This window comes from Tiliqua scincoides, chromosome 5 (genome assembly GCF_035046505.1).
Source record: "Tiliqua scincoides isolate rTilSci1 chromosome 5, rTilSci1.hap2, whole genome shotgun sequence".
In the NCBI taxonomy this organism is placed as follows: domain Eukaryota; kingdom Metazoa; phylum Chordata; class Lepidosauria; order Squamata; family Scincidae; genus Tiliqua; species Tiliqua scincoides.
In genome coordinates this window covers 103,202,009-103,223,520 of record NC_089825.1, presented here as the reverse complement: position 1 = coordinate 103,223,520, position 21,512 = coordinate 103,202,009, and the positions used below count along the sequence as shown (strand labels likewise).

The 21,512-nt window shown below is 43.3% G+C and overlaps 1 protein-coding gene across 1 annotated transcript in view; it reads right to left on the bottom strand.

Moving 5' to 3' along the window:
• Positions 1-8,551, bottom strand: part of LOC136652750 (vomeronasal type-2 receptor 26-like) — a 49,428-nt gene extending 40,877 nt beyond the window's left edge. The window contains exon 1 of the mRNA XM_066629673.1: positions 8,371-8,551. Coding sequence (XP_066485770.1) covers positions 8,371-8,551 — 181 coding nt within the window. The remainder of the gene's footprint in view (positions 1-8,370) is intronic.
• Positions 8,552-21,512: the final 12,961 nt, after the last annotated feature.

Below are 21,512 nucleotides of genomic sequence, written 5' to 3'. Positions count from 1 at the left end.
CCCCCTATGATAACTTCTGTCAGCATGGTTAAGTCCGGAGTAGCACCAGCCACAACATCAGAAACAGCAACACTAACATGAGCACCACTGAACTCTTACAAGCTACAATCTTCCTGACTACAATGGCCCTGATTCCATCAGTAGAAGTAACACAGTGGAAGTAACACAGTCCTTGATGTTGCCTCATAGAAATAGTTTCCATGGACCCAGTGTTTCTGCTAAGAAGCTTTTGTCTCTGGTGAAGAAACATTGCCTGAAAATGGCATTCTCTGCAAATGAATCCCTACTCTCACCTTTGATTCCTATGTTCGAGGCCACAGAGTTGTGGCCTATTGTTCACCACCTATTCACCACCTATTGTTCACCACCTATATTCACCACCTATTGTTATATACTTATTTTTAACTCTGGCTTGTTATTCTCCTGAACTGAGGAAAAGAAGGAAAATAAGTCTTCAGCAGTGATTTTGATCATTATAGAGCATCCATAATTACCCATTTTGATGATTATAGAGCAACCATCTCCTCTGTGGTAACAGATACTCTGGGTCTGTGCAATGTGGGGGGGATGGACATGTTTACAAGATGTCCAAAAACTGACACTTGTCCTGCATCGAATGTTACATGTATGACTATAAGCCTCTGGGGCATAAGTCATGGGTGTGTCCTCGGTGCAAGGAGCTCCAGGTTTCTCAGGGAACGTGTCTGCTCCCTTGAAGCCTTGGTGGCCGACCTGGAGAAGCAGAGGCAGGCAGAGAAGGACAGTGGGGAGACTTCCGAGGACGATCAGGCTTTGTCCCAACCTAAGGTGTGCTGCTCATCAGCTGCCCAAGTGGGAAATCTCAGAGCTGGAGGTCATCATCCTGGAGAGGAGGGAAACAATCCCCTAGGAGGGACCCCTTCTCCAGGGGACGGGCCTGTATCTGAACGCACTCAGGATACTCCTTGGTGGCAGGGGGGTCTGGGGCTTCTTGTAGTGGGGGATTCGATTATTAGAAACATAGAGAGGGGTGTTTGCGACAGATGTGAGGACCTCATGGCGACTTGCCTGCCTGGTGCGAAGGTTGCGGACATCACTTCTCATCTAGACAGGCTGGTAGGCAGTGCTGGGAAGGAGGCAGCTGTTGTGTTGCATGTCGGCACCAATAACGTGGGCAAGTGTAGCTGGGAGGTCCTTGAGGCCAAATTCAGGCTGTTAGGTAGGAAGCTGAAAGCCAGGACCTCAAATGTAGTGTTCTCTGAAGTGCTACCTGTTCTAAATAAATCTGTTCTGAACTAAAATAGGATTAAGGAGACTGGTTAATGCCTGCATAGAATATTTTACCAACAACACCCTTCAGCTAAACTATGAAAAGTCCAAGATTGTGATGTTTGGGCACTCTTGGAAACCACAGTCTTGGCTTTTCAATGGTAAATCATAAGAACATAAGAACAGCCCCACTGGATCAGGCCATAGGCCCATCTAGTCCAGCTTCCTGTATCTCACAGTGGCCCACCAAATGCCCCAGGGAGCACACCAGATAACAAGAGTCACAGCGGACCTCATCCTGGTGCCCTCCCCTACATCTGGCATTCTGACTTAACCCATTTCTAAAATCAGGAGGTTGTGCATACACATCATGGCTTGTACCCCATAATGGATTTTTCCTCCAGAAACTTGTCCAATCCCCTTTTAAAGGCGTCTAGGCTAGACGCCAGCACCACATCCTGTGGCAAGGAGTTCCACAGACCGACCACACGCTGAGTAAAGAAATATTTTCTTTTGTCTGTGCTGCTGTTCATCATTTCAGCTCAAATGCATTTGGAGAGAATAGAGTGGCTTACTGCCCAATCACATTCTCTGACACATTGTAGCACTGGCGTACCTGGGGGAGCAAGGGGGGCAAATGACCTGGGGCACCACACCTCTGGAGGCAGCACTGCTGCCCACACCCCCCTTGCCGCTGCTACTGTCTATGATCTCGCTCAGCCCTTCTCTATGAAAATCTCTCCAAACTGGCAGAATGGGCAGCAAAATGGCAGATGCATTTCAATGTCAGTAAGTGCAAAGTCATGCACATTGGGGCAAAAAATCAAAGCTTCACATAGAGGCTGATGGGTTCTGAGCTGTCCGTGACAGATCAGGAGAGAGATCTTGGGGTGGTGGTGGAAAGTGTCAACTCAATGTGCGGTCGCAGTAAAGAAGGCCAATTCTATGCTTGGGATCATTAGAAAAGGTATTGAGAACAAAACAGCTAATATTATAATGCCGTTGTACAAATCTGTGGTAAAAACACACCTGGAGTATTGTGTCCAGTTCTGGCTGCCCCATCTCAAAAAGGACATAGTGGAAATGGAAAAGGTGCAAAAGAGAGCGACTAAGATGATTACTGGGCTGGGGCACCTTCCTTATGAGGAAAGGCCACGTCGTTTGGGCCTCTTCAGCCTAGAAAAGAGGCACCTGAGGGGGGGCAGGTTGGAGGCCAGGAAGCAGAGAGTGGGTGTCAATGGGCAATTTTCACAATGAAGAGAGGTGAAAAGCGGTGTCCCCCAAGGATCTGTCCTGGGACCGGTGCTTTTCAACCTCTTCATAAATGACCTGGAGACAGGGTTGAGCAGTGAAGTGGCTAAGTTTGCAGACGACACCAAACTTTTCCAAGTGGTGAAGACCAGAAGTGATTGTGAGGAGCTCCAGAAGGATCTCTCCAGACTGGCAGAATGGGCAGCAAAATGGCAGAGGCGCTTCAATGTCAGTAAGTGTAAAGTCATGCACATTGGGGCAAAAAATCAAAACTTCACATATAGGCTGATGGGTTCTGAGCTGTCCGTGACAGATCAGGAGAGAGATCTTGGGGTGGTGGTGGACAGGTCGATGAAAGTGTCAACTCAATGTGTGGCAGCAGTGAAGAAGGCCAATTCTATGCTTGGGATCATTAGAAAAGGTACTGATTTTCAATATGCAAATGATTTGCTATAAAGGTGGACATTCAAAAATGTGAGGACTACAGTCTGTAGTGTTGTCCATTCAGTTTCAAAAGAATATCCCTCCATCCACCCATAGGCATTTATTAATATATCTTGCAAACCTTTGTACATAACTTCATTTTCTGTTTTTTATACGATGTTTTTAATGAAAATTTTATGAAGGAAATATATGGTCTACAGAAAAAGATAAATAAGTTAGTCTTGATCTTATCAAGGTACCATGATTGATCAGTAGACAGGGGAAAAAAAAACAAGCATAAAAAGACTAATTTACAAATGTGAAAGAAAATCATATGCAAGCTAAGAAAATATTTTGAGGGAATCAGTATCACTTTTATAACACTGATGACAAACTACTGTTTGATTCTACTGAATCACACACACATACACATGGAGTGAGAGAGAGAGAGAGAGAGAGAGAGAGAGAGAGAGAGAGAGACAGACAGACAGACAGACAGACAGACAGACAGACAGACAGACAGACAGACAGACAGACTAGAACTTTGCATAAAATAGATGAATATCCTATATCAGTGGTTCTCAAACTTTTAGCACTGGGGTCACTTTTTAGAATGAGAATCTAGGACCCTCCAGAAGTGATGTCATGACTGGCAATGATGTCATCAAACAGGAAAATTCGTTAACACTCTAGGCTGCAATCCTACCCCCATTTATGCAGGAGTAAGTTCCATTTACTATTATTGTTAAAAACATATACAGAGCAGCTTGTTTAAAGTTCAGATCTGTCACATTTTCCTAATGCAGTCACATGCCATGGTAGCATCAAATCAAATATATTAAAAATAAAATATTGAAATGAATAGGAACCCACCTGAAATCAACTCGTGATCCACCTAGTGGGTGCTGGCCTACAGTTTGAGAAACACTGTCCTATATAATATCTGTGATGATAATGTATTAAGGCTTCAACCCTATCAATCCCATTGAATTCAATGGCACTCACTTATGAAGATATGCATAGGGTCAGCAAAATCTGCATGAAACCCGGTAGTATTTTACTTCGAAATACATTATTGCAAATAGTTAATAAGAAAACAGTTTACTTGCCTTCTTAAAATCCTTCAAAATCAAAATAAATCATTTTCCAGATTGAAGATGTTCTGTTGGTCCACCGATTTAAGTTGAAAGTGAACTTCATCACGTTGATTAAAACTGAGTAATTATTTTTCAGAATGAGAAACAAATCAAAACGTGTTCAAAGAACTTACATATATAAATTGATTATGCATTCAAATATATATATTATATATCAGACATTTATGTGTGTAACTGTGCATGTGAGTGTATAAAATTTATTTAAAATAACCCTGATTTAGCTTTAATATGCGCCTGAATTGCAATTTCAGTATCTTCAGCCTGTACCAATAGTTTGCAGTGTTGAGGTAACTCCAGAAATGCATTAAAAAGAAAAAGAAAAAATGTAGACAGCTTCAATAGAAATCCTTAACATCAGTGTAAATGAATGGAGAAATAATTCTTTCATATTTAGTTGGCTTTTTATCTAAGAAAATATGGACTAGATTTTTTTAGTTTATTCCCCTTTGGGAACAGTCCCAATTGTCTCATTACTTTGTGTAGTTATTCCATGCATAAAATTTCAGAGTACAGTGAAGAGGCTTTCTAATATTAACTTGAAAGTAGAATAGCTGCTGGAATAGTTTGGGGTGCTAGAATAGTTTAGGATGCTTGGGAGAGGTAAGGAAAGATATTTCCTTTTACCTCCCCATAAACCTCCAGCTTTCCAATGCGTCACCTTGACCAGGTCCCACCCAAGGCTTCCCCATCAGAGAGAAAGGGGGCATGCCAGTTTGCTATGTGTGGGAAAAGCATCTCCCACATCAGGTGCCACCTCCAGCTCCTGGCACACCTCCTGCCAACCTCCACTCCACCCTGTTCTGCCCTCCCCCACCCCATTGCATTTCACTGCCAACTCACTTTCATAGGCAGGCCCTCCTTTGTCTTCCACTGTACGTGGGCCTCTGCGGCCTCTCCGGTGGCCCTCCAGCAGCACATAGCTTTGTGCACTGCCAGAATAGCTTTTACGACAGCCATAATCTGTTTTTATTGTTTGTATGTTTTATTTATTGCTTGTGATGACATAATGTTAGTTCCCGCAAAGGAGAAGACCAATAGGATTTGGCTGTAGCTTTATCCTTCTTTTGCGTATTAGAAAGGCCAAGAGGGTTGGGAATGTCCTCCTCTATGCCTTTCACTACAAGGTATTTAACAAAAGGATAGGACTGGTATTGTCAATCACTTTGGAATACTTCCTAGTGCTCATATGGATAATATGGATCCAATGTGCTTCTTAGTCTTTGTAGGTTGTGTTGCGGCAATCACGCAGAAATCATCCACAGAAAATGATGGGTTGCCCCCCTGGCCTCCTAACCAAGCAGCAACAGCTGCAATGATTCTACCAATCTCACAAACACGAAATCATTATGAGATCAGGTGTTGTCCAGCCTCCTCATGCATGCAGGACTCTTGAGTAAAGGACTGGACACTGCAGGAGGCGTGGGCAGGGCATGGGGGAATTTAACCAGCCCCCAACTCATGCAGTTTCCTTTCTGCATGCAGTCTAGGCCAGGTGCCATAACTATATCCTGTGGCAAGAAGTTCCAGAGTTTAATGACCCACTGGGTAAACAAAAATATTCATATGTTCCCTATGGTAGGTAGGCGGTATGTGGCAGTCTCCTCATAGTAAGGGAACTAGCATTCTCTTACCCTGTAGCAATCCTTTGCTGCCCTTATTAGTTTCCTTGGATCTGTGTCAGCTATTTTGCTGGTGCAAACTGAGGACAATAACGGAGAGGGAAGAGGAAAGGGGACAGGCATTGGGTCCTGTTGCATGCATGTACCACCAGGATTGCACTTTCTCTCCCTAGTTCTGTCTCCCACGCACCCCCTGGCTGCTCAGACACTCCCCAGTTCCTTCCCCTTCCAGGCCCATTGTTCCCACTGCCTATCCTCACTGCCAATGTACCAGTGGTGCTGGCAGGAGGCCTTTCTACTGCCCCACGAATGTAGCTTCCAGCCACTTATGCTTCTGGGCCAGCTCTCTGCCAGCAGGACATGAGTTCATTAGGATTGGGATCCTAGTTAAATATGCTTAATGCCATCATTTCCAATGGTCTTAAGCATGCTTAACGCTGTGATAGATTATCAGGCTTACATGGTTCTCCTGCTATGGAAAACAGTAGATATAGAGTTGGGCACCAAAAATATCCCCAACTTCTCCTTCAACCCTAATATAGTAATAATATTGATAATTAAGTTTTTAGAACAACATTTTTTTAAGTGTATTTAATCTTCTTAACAGTATGTGATATTTGTACTATAGTTTATCAATGCACATAAAAGACTTCAGAGACATCTCTGTGGAATACAGTACAGAGACATCTAGTGTGCCTCATTCTATTATTAAATGAACACATTTTGTCTTAAACTTCTGTGGTAGTACCCAAGGGAATAACTGCTTCATGTTACATTTTGCTGACTAGCAGCCTAATCCTATCCGCATTGGATCGGGGAGGCCGGCTGGATTGGGGCCAGTTGTGGCTCGGCCAGGGGCAAGAGGAATGCATTGCCCTTACCCTAGGTAAAGCTGCAGCAGCCCCAATGCAGCTACTAGGATCTCCGCCACCTCCAGAGGTAGCGAAAATCTGAGCAGCCTGGAGCTGCTTTGGGCTGCCCACGACCAGGGTTAGATCCTGGCATGCTCCCCACCCCACCACTGCCCGCCCATGGACCCAACCACCGCCTGCCCTACCCCTGCCCTGAAACTCCTCCTTTTGGCCCTCCCCAACAGCCTGACTTGGCCTGTAGGGGCTTACCATTTACATGGCCCCAAAGAGCTTGGACTGGCCTCCCAGCTCAATCGGTGATGTAAAAGTGCTTCACAGTTGTAAAGTACTTTTGCAACATCATTGGGCTGGTGCGAAGGACTTGCGCTAGCCCATATGTGTTCTTGGATTGCACCCATAACTGCTCAATTGAAAAACAGCAACAACATCTGTAAATGCTTTGTCCTAAGGTCTATGAAATGGAAGAGGCATGATTACATTTTTTAATGAATTGCTATTCCACCTTCACACAATTGCCTTGTTACAATAATAACAGTAAATATAGCCATAATAAGCACTCTGCTGGTACTAAAAAAAATCAAGAGAAATTTATTGATGTGGCAATCGCTGGGGACAGCAGAATTGAGAAAGAGCTGGAAAAGGTTATGAAACGCAAGATTCAGAAATTGAAGTTCAGCAGCTTTGGGGAAAGAAAGCAAGAACATTCCCAGTACTGAACAGGACACTAGGCGCAATGCTGTGGGCCCTAAGGAAACATCTGGACAATGCTGGCATAGATAGAATACCAGCCGTATAGCTGCAAAAGGCCGTACTACTGATACATGCTACATATTGCGCTGATACTTCATTAGCTTCTAAATTGGTGGCTAGGACTCAGATAAGTGTGAATCCAAAAAAATCCTTGTCCAAAAACCTAGTAAACTGTGTATGTTTAATAATTTAATAATAGCAATAATTTTAATAACAATACAGTTAAAAATATTAAACATTGAAATCATAAGTTAACAAATAGAGCCAATAGAAACACTAAAATGTTCAGCATCACACTCAGCTGAAGTTCCCACATCCACCAGAGAATGGGAGTTCCACAATATTGGGGTCACCACAAGGAAAATCCTGAAGAGATGCCTGGATATAGAGCAAGAGAAATTCAAGACCATTTAGGTCACTGCTTACATTTTTCTCTATACCTCTGGAGATGTATCTCTAAAATAACTTCACAATTTTTATATTTCTAAGAACTTTAAAAATAATAATATTTTTATTATTAAAATGCACCTGTTAAAATGTGGTACCATACTATCATACAAAGATATGACAAAGATAATAGATGCGGCACAAAGATACAAAGTTATGGTACAAGGATGCTACCATAGTATCTGTTGAAGATATATTACACATCACCTTTTTTAACCGTCAGTCTCTTCAACGCACCCAACACTTCTTGGTTTCTCAGTGTATAAATCAAAGGGTTAAACATAGGGGTCAGCACTCCATAAAATGAAGATATTATTTTGTCAGTATCGCGGTTAATTCTCCTGACACTCTCAGGGAGGAGGTAGGTGAACATGCAGGTGCCATAGAACATACTCACCACAGCCAGGTGAGACCCACAGGTGGAAAAAGCCTTCATTCGGCCACCTCCAGAGTGCATCCTCAAGATGGCCGAAAGAATACGTATGTAGGAAAAAAGAATAAAGCCAAGGGGAAAAACTAGTGTAAAAGTGCTGGTTACAGAAATGCTTATTTGACTCATGGAGGTGTCTGTGCAGATTAGCTTAAAGACTGCTTTAAATTCACATGACAAATGGTCCACTTCATTGTTTCCACAGAATCTAGCTGGCTTAGCAACGCAGGGGATGACTGTGATCATAAAGGGGACAATCCACGTAAAAGCGGCTAACACGATGCAGACGGTGTTATTCATGATGAGCGTGTAGCGCAGTGGATTCGAGATAGCGACGTAACGGTCATAAGCCATAACAGCCAGAAGAATACACTCAGTTGCGCCAAAGTACAGACCGGCATAAATTTGAGTGTAGCACAAAGGAAGAGATATAACAGGTCTGTCCACCAGGCAGTAGCCTATAGACTGTGGGATCCCAGATGACGTAAGACAAAGGTCAAGGATGGACAAATTACACAGGAAAAAATACATGGGGTTGTGGAGCCGTGGATCAGTGATGACCACTAAGACAATGAGCCCATTGCCAACAACAATTATTGAGTAGGAAAACAGCAAGAATGCCATTATACCCATTCTTGCCTTCGGTCGACCTGACCAGCCAATGAGGACAAATTCAGTCACTTCTGTCTCATTTTCACCAACTTCCTGCATAAGGCCTGAAAAAGAAAGAAGAAGAAGAAATATTATGTACATATACATACAGTTTTATGACCTATCACCTATTTGTGTGAACTAGATCCATGTTTCTCAACAATGGTACGGATACCACCAGTGGTACTTGAAGTGATGTCTGGGGTACTTGTGGGACCACTGGACACCTGCTGCCTGGTAGCAAGACCAGGAATGTGACCCAACAAACAGTGGTAGGGGGCTCCAAAGTATGTTTTTCCACACTGAAAAAAGCCCTCCCGCTCACCCTGAGCCTCTTACTGGTTTTTGTCACATTGCACCTAGCCTCCCAATCCTGAAGTAACTGGTGATGATGTCATTGCCAGTTGCTTCTGGTGGTACTTTCAATAAGTGGACCATGTGACGTGGTATGGTGGAGGACAACACTGAGAAAATCTGAGCTAGATCAAAGTCACAGGCAGCAGTAAATCTCCAGGGCAGTTATGAGCTAAGAATTCTAACGTTGCCAAGAACGATATGCCTATTACGTTTCAGTTATACAAGCGATAGAGTGAATCATTTTTTTCCCCCCAGAATTCCAGATTTTTGCATAAGTCATTATTATCATACAAATTCAGGGATCACTTCCTCCATTTGCATTGGACAGCATCCACACTCAAATTTATATTGGGATGCATAGGAAAACCCACAAAATTGGAACTTAGTTCTTCCCTTTAAGAAACATTGGAAATGGAGGAAGCAGATGGGGGAAAGAGGAAAATATCCATCTTCCTTGGCCTACCCCTCTTCAAAATAATATTGTTCTTGGGTTTTTCACTGGTATTAAATAATTGTTTTTAAAATTTCTAGAAACTGTCTGACTGAATCAAACTAGCCTCTTTATTTAAAGATAAACTCTGTTCCAAAGAATTCATCTCATCTAACACAGATCTTCAATCAATATGGACAGTGTTGGATATGGACAACATGGACAGTTTGTAGGAGCATTTGAGTATGTTGCATTTATTCTAGGATGAAACAACACCAACTACAAAACCCCCAGAAACAATGGTGCATCTTGCAAAAGAAATTCACTCAAACAACTGGACTTCTACATGCAAGAAAGGTGGATAGCGAGGAGCATGACGACCTGTCCCCATCACCAGGCTTATCTACATCAAAATCAACTGCCTAGATGATGTAGAAGGCAACATGAATCCCAAGCCTGTGCTTCTAGTTGCTGTGAATGACTTCTTGCACACATAGGAGGTTCAGGGTACGTACATGATTATAGAAAAACGAAACAACTCATAAATTTAGAAAGAACAAGACCCAAATATTTGGGGCATGCTGGAGTTCTTAACCAATGAGAATATAAGTCCCATTTCAGTAGCAGACATTTGAATAGAGGAATATGAGAACTTGAATTGCATGTTCTTTGGGTTCTGACCAAGCAATGCATTTTAAATGACGATATGAGGATTAAAGCAGATTAAATGGACAGGCAGACTTTAAATGACCAGACAGAGATGGGCAAAGACTACTGAAGGATAACACTTGTTACCTAATAAAGAGGTATCAAATGAATTTAGCAAAGAGCTATCTAATAAATTGGTGCTTCAGCAAAGTCTTCATCATCACTCAATAATATCTGAAAGGAGATCAGTGTTGTTCAGATCTGAGTGTGTTGATTATCATCCAATAGGAATTTTGAAAGTGATCAGTTAGGTCTTTTAGGCTGCAGTCCTATTTATACTTTCTGGGAAGAAGCCCCATTGAACACAATGAGACCTCCTTCTGAGTGGATATGCCTAAGATTGTGCTGTTAAGCAAGACTGAATGAAGGACATGTGTGGTGTATGGAAAATGAAAGATGCGGACAATATTTATTTTACAAAATTTTAATTTGCTATGTCAGACAGATAGACAGGCAGGTAGGCTTCATTAACGAGCTTTATTTGGATATGTGCAAGAGAACCAAGCAGAGATTGATTAAGAAAACATTTTGAAAAATTCCATGTTTTCCATAATATGACTACTTTTTATCTTTGCTGGCAAAGAGAGAGAGAGAGAGAGAGAGAGAGTAGAATATGGGAATAAAATAACATAAATACATAATTTACATATGAAATGCATATCCCTAAATAATGAATGTTATGAGCAACATAATGACAAAGAAAATGCATTACTTGCCTTCTTAAAATCCTTTGAAAACAGCAGAAAAGGATATCCAGGTTGAAGATATCCTATGGCGTTACGGAGACACTGTTGTACTGCTAACACCTCTCCTATCAAAGCCTCTGTGCATAATTAAAATAAAACAAAGAAAAGCACTTTAAAAAGGGAGAAACATAGCTCAAAAGTTTGAAACTAAAACAAAAGCTAGTTATTTGGCCAGAAATTCTGATTTAAGAAAAACCCCACTCTTGAATACAAGGGCATTTTAATTGTCCTTTCCTTGGCTGAATTCATACCAAATTCAAATTCATACCAAATTAGAACAAAAAAAAGAAATGCAAACTCCTTCTATTGAACTCCCTGATTAATATGAGGATAAATGAATGGAGAAAATGGCAACTTTATCTTCAATGGGAATTTTTAACTAAGAAACCATGGGTTAGACTTTTTTTCTAATCTCTCTAAAAAAAACCTCTGCTTTTAAAAAAATTCCCTTCGGGCTCCCTCCCAAAAGTCTCATTAGTTTCTGAAGTTATTTCATCTCTAGAACTTCAGACAAATACTTCAGAATATAGCGCAAGTGACTGGAAAGATAGATAGCCACTGAATTGTGTCCAAAGCAAAATTTCGGAGAATTCCTTAGCAGTGGCATAACTAGGGTTTGTGTCACCCAGTGTGGGAGGCCAGTGCATCACCCCTATGATGGACCTCCTCCCATGCACTGGGCAGGACAACGGCCTGGGTGATGGGCATGGTGATGTACCATCGCCCTGCTCCTGCTGGTCTTTTAGCTATAATCTTTGAAAAAATAGAGGTATTTCAATGTACTTTGTTTCACTGCATTGTGCATGAAATTATGCATTGACTGATATATAACATGATGGTACTTTTCGAAAATACCAAGATTTTAAAAATTTTGACCAGAAGTGGTGTCAGCCCCCCAATGCGTGTCACCCGCCACAGCCCTCTACTGACGCCACTGTTTCTTAGATAATTTCAATAAAACAAAAGAAAGCTTCAATTAGATTTTGCTGATTTTCTCAGAGAGTATCTACACATCTATAGTTTAACGTGTGCTTGGACAACATAAATGTTGAGGCCAGAAAATATGTATCCTGATGAGCCTTGCCCCATGTTAATTCTTTTCGTGTGAGTTGCTGTGGACAAGACAACCACCACTCCATCACCCCAGTTGACCTCAGAATGGAAGGGAAATGTCCGCCATCTAGTTCCTTCTGTTTTCCCAGTGGTCTTTTCAGCCTGAACATTCAATATGGATGCCAGCTGCTAGCTACCTTAGCATTGACCTCCCCCCCCCTTTATATGTAACAGAGTGCAGCAGGCAAACATGTCCATTAGTCCTCCTCTGCCACTTGAGAGATATTTCGAACCAACAAGAGTCTGGCCACCATTGCTATTTTTATAGCAACCATGCCATCATCCTGTGTCATGTATCTGCCTGGTAGTTTCCTAGCAGTATCCAACTGGGGATTCTGGATTCCTCTAGTCGTGGCATTGCGTAAGCTCCCCCCCCCCAACCGAAGTTACACACTGGGCTCCTCGACGTCAATAGGAGGCAAGGATCCCAGATACTTTGGCTTCAAAAATAAGTTCCTATTCTTATTACCTCTAATATGCTTGGTGAGGAAGGATGACAAGACCTTTCACATCTCAGCATGGATAAGCTATGAACTGGTTTGTTATCTAACTGAAATTGGCAGTTGTGTATGAGTAATTCTAGACTTCATGACATACATAGACGCTCTTTGTGCACACAATCCCATGCCGGACATAAACAGAAGAATTCCCTTGTTGATCAGATGAGAAGTCCATCTCAGTCAGCATTGTGACTAGTCCATCAACAGGGTCAGACCAAATGCCTTGGAAAGCTCAAGGCCTGAGGACGATGGAACAACCCTAACAGAGTACATTATCTTTCATAATTATGATGAGGTGATATCCTGCGCCGACGCACTTCACTGGCCCTCTCCAGCATATGGGAACAAAGGTGTGAAAATGTAGGCTTTCTACTAGCTGGGGCAACTCTGGGTAGCAGGCAAGGTGAGCTGTGTAACCTGGTTGACAGCATGTACCTCACAGTTCAAGTTCGCCCAACAATGCTCACCTGCTCACCCTTCGTACAGTCTGAGTAGCTGGTTGACCCTTTATTTGAGCCAGGTAGAAATTTCTTGCAGTCAGCCAGATTAGCAGTTTTTTTTTTTTTTTTTTTTTTTGCCTACCCCTAAACTTTGCACTGACCTTCTCCCCTCTTTAACAAAGAGAGTACATAAATATTTGGCACCAACCTGAGACTGACCAGATTGACCATAAAATGATTTTTATGGCAATCATTCAGGTGCCTGCCTGATCGTTTCCTAGTAGTATAATTTTATTTGCATAATTGTCCTCTTCTGGTCACTTCAGGTAGGTGTTGTGCAGGCTGGGTGGGAAGGAGTTGACAACTTGCATCCATTCTGAGGTTAATGAAGTCAGGGGGTGAGCCAGGGCCACTCAAGCAGCGCTTGTCTGGCTTGGTGAGGCTGACTGGCAAGCCCCCTGGCCAGAGGTGTACCCAGGGCTTTTGGTGCCCAGGCAGCAGCACCATGACATCATGATGCCATCTAGCATCATCACATCATTTTCAGGGTTCTCCCATGCGTTCAGCAGTTGGTTGGGTGATTTTGCCTGGCCAGCTGCTGAGAGGGCACATGTGCTCCAATTGCTTCCCCAACCTCCAGTTGGTGTGCCCTGTTTTGCCACAGGGAAGATACTCCCCTGCCCCTGGCTGAAATATGCAAAGACTACCACTTGGCTTGGCATTTCTGCATAGCACCAGCACCACTGGTTGATTATATGTGTGCTAATAGTAAAGGCTTCTGTATTAACCAAGCCTTGTAATATTTGTTCCTTCTGTTCAATTAAATTGTATTAATCCCCCTTTCCCTTTTATCAATCTTTTAATAAAATATAAATCAATGTGCCTTGTTCTGGGAAAACAGTGGAATTGTCAGCCTACTGTAGGCACTTCTGTAGGCGCTACTGTGAGTTCAACAGAGACCCATCAAGATCACAACCTGTTCTAGGAGAGGGGCCTTGCTCAGGGAACCCCTCTGGCACCCTGATACCCTGGGCTAATGGCAGTGGCATTTCCTAGGCAATACCAAGGCATTGCCCAATAAGGTGCATTTTCAAACCAAGTGAAAGAGTGAGTGGATGGGAAAAGAGTGAGCGCTTGGCACTAGGTGACACTGCCCTGGATCAGTGGGTGGTCACTGGTAACCCCTAGTTCTTTCATCACAAGTAGGATTTGACTTGCTAAGAATCAGTGTTGAATTGTTTAAGCATCCTCTTAGCTATTTAAATTAAATTAAATTACTAACACAGTAATGCAGAGAGAGAGAGAGAGATTGAGATGGGGCATATAACAGACTGTGCGGGAGGGTGGCGATAGACCGCGGGGGAGTGCCATTGCGGAGCTTTGCCCCGGGCATGGGGCTGCGGAGGTCTGTGGTTCGGCCACTGTGAGATACAGGAAGCTGGATTAGATGGGCCATTGGCTTGATCCAGCGGGGCTCTTCTTATGTTCTTAAGAGCAATCCAATGACCAGAAAGGCAGTATATAAATACCTGTTGTTTTTGTTGTTAGTCTCTCCCTGTTTGTAATTATATGCTTCTGCAGGAGTTGAGCTCTTTGCAGGGTGATTAGCATCTACAGCAAATTATTTTTAATAGCCTCAGGGCTTGAGGCAATTACTTATCTGATCTTCCCATCACCTTTTGGCAACCCATCAGAAATCAGGTCTGGACCCACCAGTAGGTCCCCAAAGTTTGGGAAACAGTGAACTAGAAGATTATTTTAAAAGAACAAAGGGTTTTTCACCTGTGGAAGAAAAGGGACAAATATCTCTGCCTAGAAGAGAGTTTTCAACTTGAGACTATTTTTTAAAGTAACATTCACCATTCCTTATCCTTTCATTCCCACTGGTCATAATCCCAAATGCTTCATTTACTTTGTAATGCAAAATAATGAATCACCTTCTACAAACTTTTAGATGCTTAACTATATCAGTCCACACAAATCAATGCACATTTTTAAAGCTTTGTTTTGGTACATTTTTGGCATGTGTTCCCTGATGGGGTTACCATTCTGAGAGCTTCTGTAGCTGAGTGGCTAAGTATGCACCGGAAGACAAACAAGTTTTGGCCTTATTCATACAACTAAAAAGAACATGCTTAGCGCATAGACTTAGGAGTGGATTTCTAATCTCTATACATCAGTGGTGGTCCTGGGGTGGTCAGGCAGGCAAGAGCCCCAGGAGTCATGCCTGTGGAGCCTGTGGGGGCGGCACCACTGCTGCCATCTCCGCCCACCCCTTCGAGCTGTTCTGTGGGCCGGGAGGCCCCATGCTATGCCCCTTTGCACTAAAAAGAGCCCGCAAATACTGTTTTACAGCACTCTGAAGGCCTCAGAAGGCTTTTGGAGCACCCAGGGGTGTTGCGTGAGGCTCTGCATGGCTGAGTGAGACTCCTCTGGAGGGGCAACATGTTGCGGTCCTGTGCCCCTGGGTGGCACAGCTGCCAGGTATGCAGCTGCTATATGTTCATTTTCACTGAACCTAAGGCTACGATCCTATACATGCTTTTCTGGGAGAAAGCCCTACTGAACACAAAGGGACATATGAGTAGGGGCAGTCTAAAATGGTAAAAACAAAATACCGCAAAATAACATGAAATTGAGTTTATAAAACTATAAAATGCTATATCCAATAGGTTCCCAAAGTGATGGGTTGCGACCCATTGAGGGAACAGAAAGTGGGCCATTCCCACTTATGGTATGTGGCCCAGCAATGGGTTTCCCAAAGGCGCCACAGTGATCATGGTGCAGTGGGGACCCAGTGGGTTTCCCTCTTACCTGGAGAGCTGTGCTGGCCTTGGGGAGGGTCTAGGAGGCCTGCAGCCCCCTTTTTGGGCATCTGATCGCCAATCAGAGCGCACTTCCTGTTGTCATGTGAAAACTGGAAGTGCACTTAGATCACCGATTGGAGTGATTTCAAGCATTGCAGAGGCCTGCAGAGGGGGGCTGCAGGCTTCCCGGACCCTCCCCAAGACCCTCCTAGATGCCCCCAGACCTAGGCCCCACTCCCAGCAAGACTTACAGCATTCTCAACATCCGAAGAGGAATTTGGGAACCGCTGATCTATCCTGCTCAATTAACAAAATAACACTGAAATGTACTGATTAAAGTGGCTGCAGGGCATCTCTGAACCACTGAGTTTTTCTGACTGTGTTTCTAAGCTCCTAACTCCACATGCAGCTCTGCTGATTTCTACTAACCAGCTGCAGAGTCTTCTGAGCATGCTCAGAAGCTGCCACCATAAATGCATGACTCCTATGGAAAGTGAAACTGAGCCACCCTGTGCATTTACTTGTGAGCAGGCGAATGTGCCTTGATCCATTTGGAAAGGCCAGGCTGAGAGGAATGCAACACCAGCAGAATGGTTCCACTCCAACGAATGCAGGTCCCCCAAAACATCCGAAAACAAAGTCCCTCCTTCCAAGCTGACAATTGTATTGAGCCCCTGCGGAAAGCAAAACTGAGCAAAACGTTCACATTTACTTATGAGTAAGCAAGTGTGCCTTGGCTCTGATTGAAAGCCAGGTGCCGGGGAATGCAAGGCAACATGAATGGTTCCCACCTGATGAGCATAAAGCTTAACAAGTGCTCCACAAGGCACTACCACCATGGGAAGGTTGTTGGTGATCTCCCTCAGCTAGCGCTGCATCCAGTGCAAGTTTGGGGCCAAAAGCAACACAGCCCAAGGCAAGGGGAAGCCTTTCCCCTTACTCCATGTCACGCTGCATCAGCCCCAATGGGTCTACTTGGATCTGCACCTCTTGATAAGGTTCTGCAAATCCAAGCAGCCCGGGACTGCCCTGGGTCACTCAGGAACGGGATCAGGATCCGGCATAACTTCCAGATCCTGGCCCCACCTCCCACTCCCTGCCTGTCCCTGGGAACACCTGCAGCCTCCCTCTCCCCACCCTGAATCACGTCCCTCCTGCCTCCTCCCTGCCCCCATGGCCCCCAGACCCCTGCGCCAGTCAAGCTTGGCCAACACAACTCACCCATTCTATAGGGCCCATGTCGGCTCAGGGAGGCCAGGGGATCCCTGGGTGATGGCCCACCTTCCTAGAAAGTGGCACAAATGTGCCTTACAACACCTTTGCGACACTTTCAGGTCGGTTCAAGGGACTTGTGCCAGCCCAAGTGAAAGGAAAGATTGCGCCTGAAATGAACTATGTAGTTGTGCTCTTCGGGGGGGAGGGGTGTTTTAAGCTTGTTTTATGCTTTGTCTACTGACAGCCATAGGCATAAAATTCATATACAGGTCCAGCCTATTACACAGATTTTTATACATGGATTTGACTCAACATGAATGGCCACTGCAAGTGAGAAGGAATGTGCTGATCCCTGGAGAAGGGGAAAAATGCACCCCTTTAAAATCAGTTTAAAAAACTGGTGAAGTTTTGGTGAAGGGCGGGGCTAGCTTGGAGGAAGACTGATTGATGGATTGTCTTCTTAATGACTCTTATCTTACATCACAAAGGTCAGCAAGGCTGTTTTTAAGTCACCAGAGCAAAGAAACTTTGTTTTTTAAATTGATTTGCTGTAGTGTGTTTTTTGCCATCCATGTGAGTGCTTGGAACAGAACCAGCAAATAATGAGGCTCAACCCCTATACCACCTATATGACAGTGATTACACTTGATAAAAATGCTTTAAAATTGATTAAAATGTTAATTTTAATAGGACAACAATGTTCTTGAATCAGCCTCTCTACGTAGAACTATTTCTTTAAGTTAAATGTTTCTAGGGAGTGCCATAATAATTAGAAATAGCTGAAGGAATAATTGATGTTGCAGTTCATTAGAAAGTAAGGGAAGGAGAAATATGTTCTAACAAACGGCTGTTAGATTAATATCAGTGTAAATTAGAAGAGGGACTCTTCTGTCTTTAGAGGAAGTTTCTTTATAGAAGATGTTTTGACATTTTAAAAAACTTGTCTGCTTCTGCATTCCCATTGGACCCAATCCCCCAAGTCTCATTTATTAGAATTCCGGTATTAGCATTATTAGAATTCCGGTATTAGCATGCCACCGGCGTTTACCCTGCCCCAGCACAAGACACAGGAAGGGCCAGACTCGCAGCCGATTGGCTGGGGGCTAATTGGTCTGGGGCCACATGCAGGCTGCTCAGAGAAGCCCGCGCAGTCGGGACCAGGCAGCGGTCACCCACCCGCCCACCCTTTGCCAGTCCGAGACTAGCTGGTTGCCTTCTGGGACTGGGTAGGAATTTTTGCCATCAGCCTAATTGGCACATCGGTTGGTGGTTTTTTGCCTACCGCGGACTGTGGAGTTAGGGGCGGGATGGGGTTTTTCCATAGGTCTTCTTGGTCACTTTAGGCAGGTGTCGTGCAGGTTTTGGGTAGGTAAGGTCATATCGGTGTACACCGCAGGGTGGCAAGGGCCGGGTGGACTCCATGCTTGGTCATGCTGGCATTCCCGGCTGGGTGAGGCAGGCTGGATGAACCTCGGCCTGGTGGTAAAGGCGCACCGTGGGTTCGCTCAGGTGGCCTGAGCTGGCCTGCCACCCTGCCCCTTCGGGGTGACAATGAAGGGGGCGGCAGGCTTGTACTGACGCTACCCAGAGTCTGGCATGGTCGCCCAAATAACTATAGGGGGAAGTAGACAGGCAGCTCCCTTTCCCCCATGTAGAACCCGCACAACTTATTTGTTAGGCCCTGTTGCAATCTGAAGTATATTTAAATAGTTAATAAAGTGGCCCTTTGTACCATATACCCTTGCCTGTGTCTTTATTGGGGGGTGCTGGGTAAAACACTCAGTATCTTTCTGAAGTTAACTTTGGACATACATGGTAAAGACCATTGCGCGTAGCAGTTCCCCTGTTAATTCAGAAAGATTCTTTGTGGAGTATAACCAATTTGTGAGCATCAGTACACCACAGAACAACAAAGTTTTGTCAGAGTTTAGGGACTTTCCAGATTTCCTAATCTTTTTCTCTCTCTCTGTTTTTATTTTTTTTATTTTTTATTTTTTTACATTTGGAATCCGAAAACTATGAAGGTAGTGTTAGGGTTCTATCCTTTTTTTCTGTACCCTCATTTGTTCTCAGTGGTCTCCTGCATTTGCTTCTTGGGACACATAACATTTTACTGCAGTTGTCACAAAGGTCTTCTCAGATCCAGAGCCCTGAAGAAAAAAAAAAAATCATCGGCTCTCTATCTAGATATTCTTTCCCTACAACTAATGAATTAGCCTATAAATAATTCTACTACTCTAGTATTAAGCAACTAGGAAGATGCTTAATACTGAATCAGACCATTGCCCAACTGTCTCAGTGATATTGACCCACAGATGGGGGCCAGATGGGAATTTTTCTGTGCCCTCCATAAAGATATAGGGGACCAAGCTTTTGGCTTGCATTAGTATAACTGAGTCAACTTTTCTGATTAGCTGTAATTAGGATGACAAAGCAGATTCCCTGAACTCTTGCTAACATTCCCCCCCCCACTTGCATAGACAGGGAATTTCTGATATCAGTGTCTGTCTGCTCTGTAATTATCGAAATCACTGCTGATCATTTTTTCCCCTTCTTCTTCTCAGTTCAGTAATAGAACATGTCCATGTTAAAAATATAGCCAAGCTCACACCTGTTATGAAGCAAATGTGCTGCTCAGAGCTGATAATAGGTGTTACTCCATAGAGAAATAGGGTTCAATTCACTTTCTTCACTATAGTTACCAAAGAGCAAAAGCCTGCAAGCAGAATTTCTGTGTATACATTTGGAGAAAGCCCATCTGCTCAAAGTAGTAGATTCTGAACCAAACTCTTAATTAGCTACAAGGAGAAGAACAAAGGTTGAGTTTTTCTTATAAATATATTTTTCCAGTTCATAGCCAGGAAATCTTTTGGAGCAGGTGGGAAATGTTTGTCTCAAATCTCAAAATCTTTTTTATGGTCATAGACCAGCATAAAATCAGTACCAATACAAAGCCAACACAGCTTAAAAACCCATATTACGATACTGAAAAAATGCTGTTCACAAGACTACTCTAATTTAAAATATAAAAGCAGTATATTATGAGAACCACTAAAATGGCCATAAAATCCGGCCTCTCTCAAGGTCATAATAATTCTACTTAACCCTTATTCTACCGTAGACACATTAACGCAACACTGGTAAAAGGTGGAATACCAAAAAAAATAACCCCACCAACCCCAGAAGTTGAACCAGCCCCACAGAAGAAGTCCTTTCCTTTGGTGCCATTTGGTACAATGGAGGAAAGTTGGTTTTACCACTCAGCGTAGTCACAGATGAACCATAAGAGAGCTGAAGGGAGAAGTAAGCTACGTTAGATCTTACAGAAATTACATGGAATTTATCAAGAAACGACCTCTTATTATTGTCTATCATTATTAAATATTGTCTATCAATATTTAGTATTATTATTATTAACAAATATTTATATACTGCTTTTTAACAAAAAGCAGTTCACAAAGTGGTTTACAGAGCAAAACCAATCAGTAAATGGCTCCCTGTCCCCAAAGGCTTTCAGTGTAAAAAGTGAGAGACACCAGCAACACCCAACAGAAAAGATGCCACGATGAGGTGAAGAGGGACAGTTGTTCTCTCCTTGCTAAATATAAGGATAGCACACTTAAAAAGGTGCCTCTTTGCCTAATTAGCAGGGGTAAGTACTCAAAACATTAATCCATTTTGCCCAGCCCACATGCATACACATTTGATCCCTGTTGCTTATATGCAACATTGGGCCAAAATAGTTTCCATTCGATTTTCAGTATTTCAAAACTTATTTTCTTCTCCAGTTGAGTTCTTATCCATCTTCCTAAGCAGGACAGAACAACTCATCAGTCAGTTCATGTCACTCTCCACAATGTGTACCAATTCATTCCTTATAATTACTTTTCTCCAACTTGTAAATAGAGAAATTCAAAGGCCAGAACATTCACAGACTTGGCTTCCAATAATGCAGACATTTCAGTTTCTTCAATTTGTTTGAGCATAACTTAATGAAGGAGTGGACCCTCAGTGACCATAAAGCCCAGAACAAATGAAAATGAACATCAAAATCCCATACCTGTGGGATCTTGTAGACACTGGTGATTGTGGCCCACTGGCTGGATGTCTCTTCAGTGAGCCCTCCAATAAGAGAAAGCACATTTCTTTTCCTATCACAGTCATAATTAACTGCATTTCTTTGCTCTGTGAACAAGAACTGAGATACTCCCGTTGTCAAAGCCAACAACCAGAACTTCACCTGTGTTCTTCTCGGCTCCATCCTGCTTTGCTATCTCTCTTCCTTGCTTTTCATTGGGAAACCTGGAAAAGTGACCTGCCTTCTGCAACAAACAACTTTTGGCGTTGT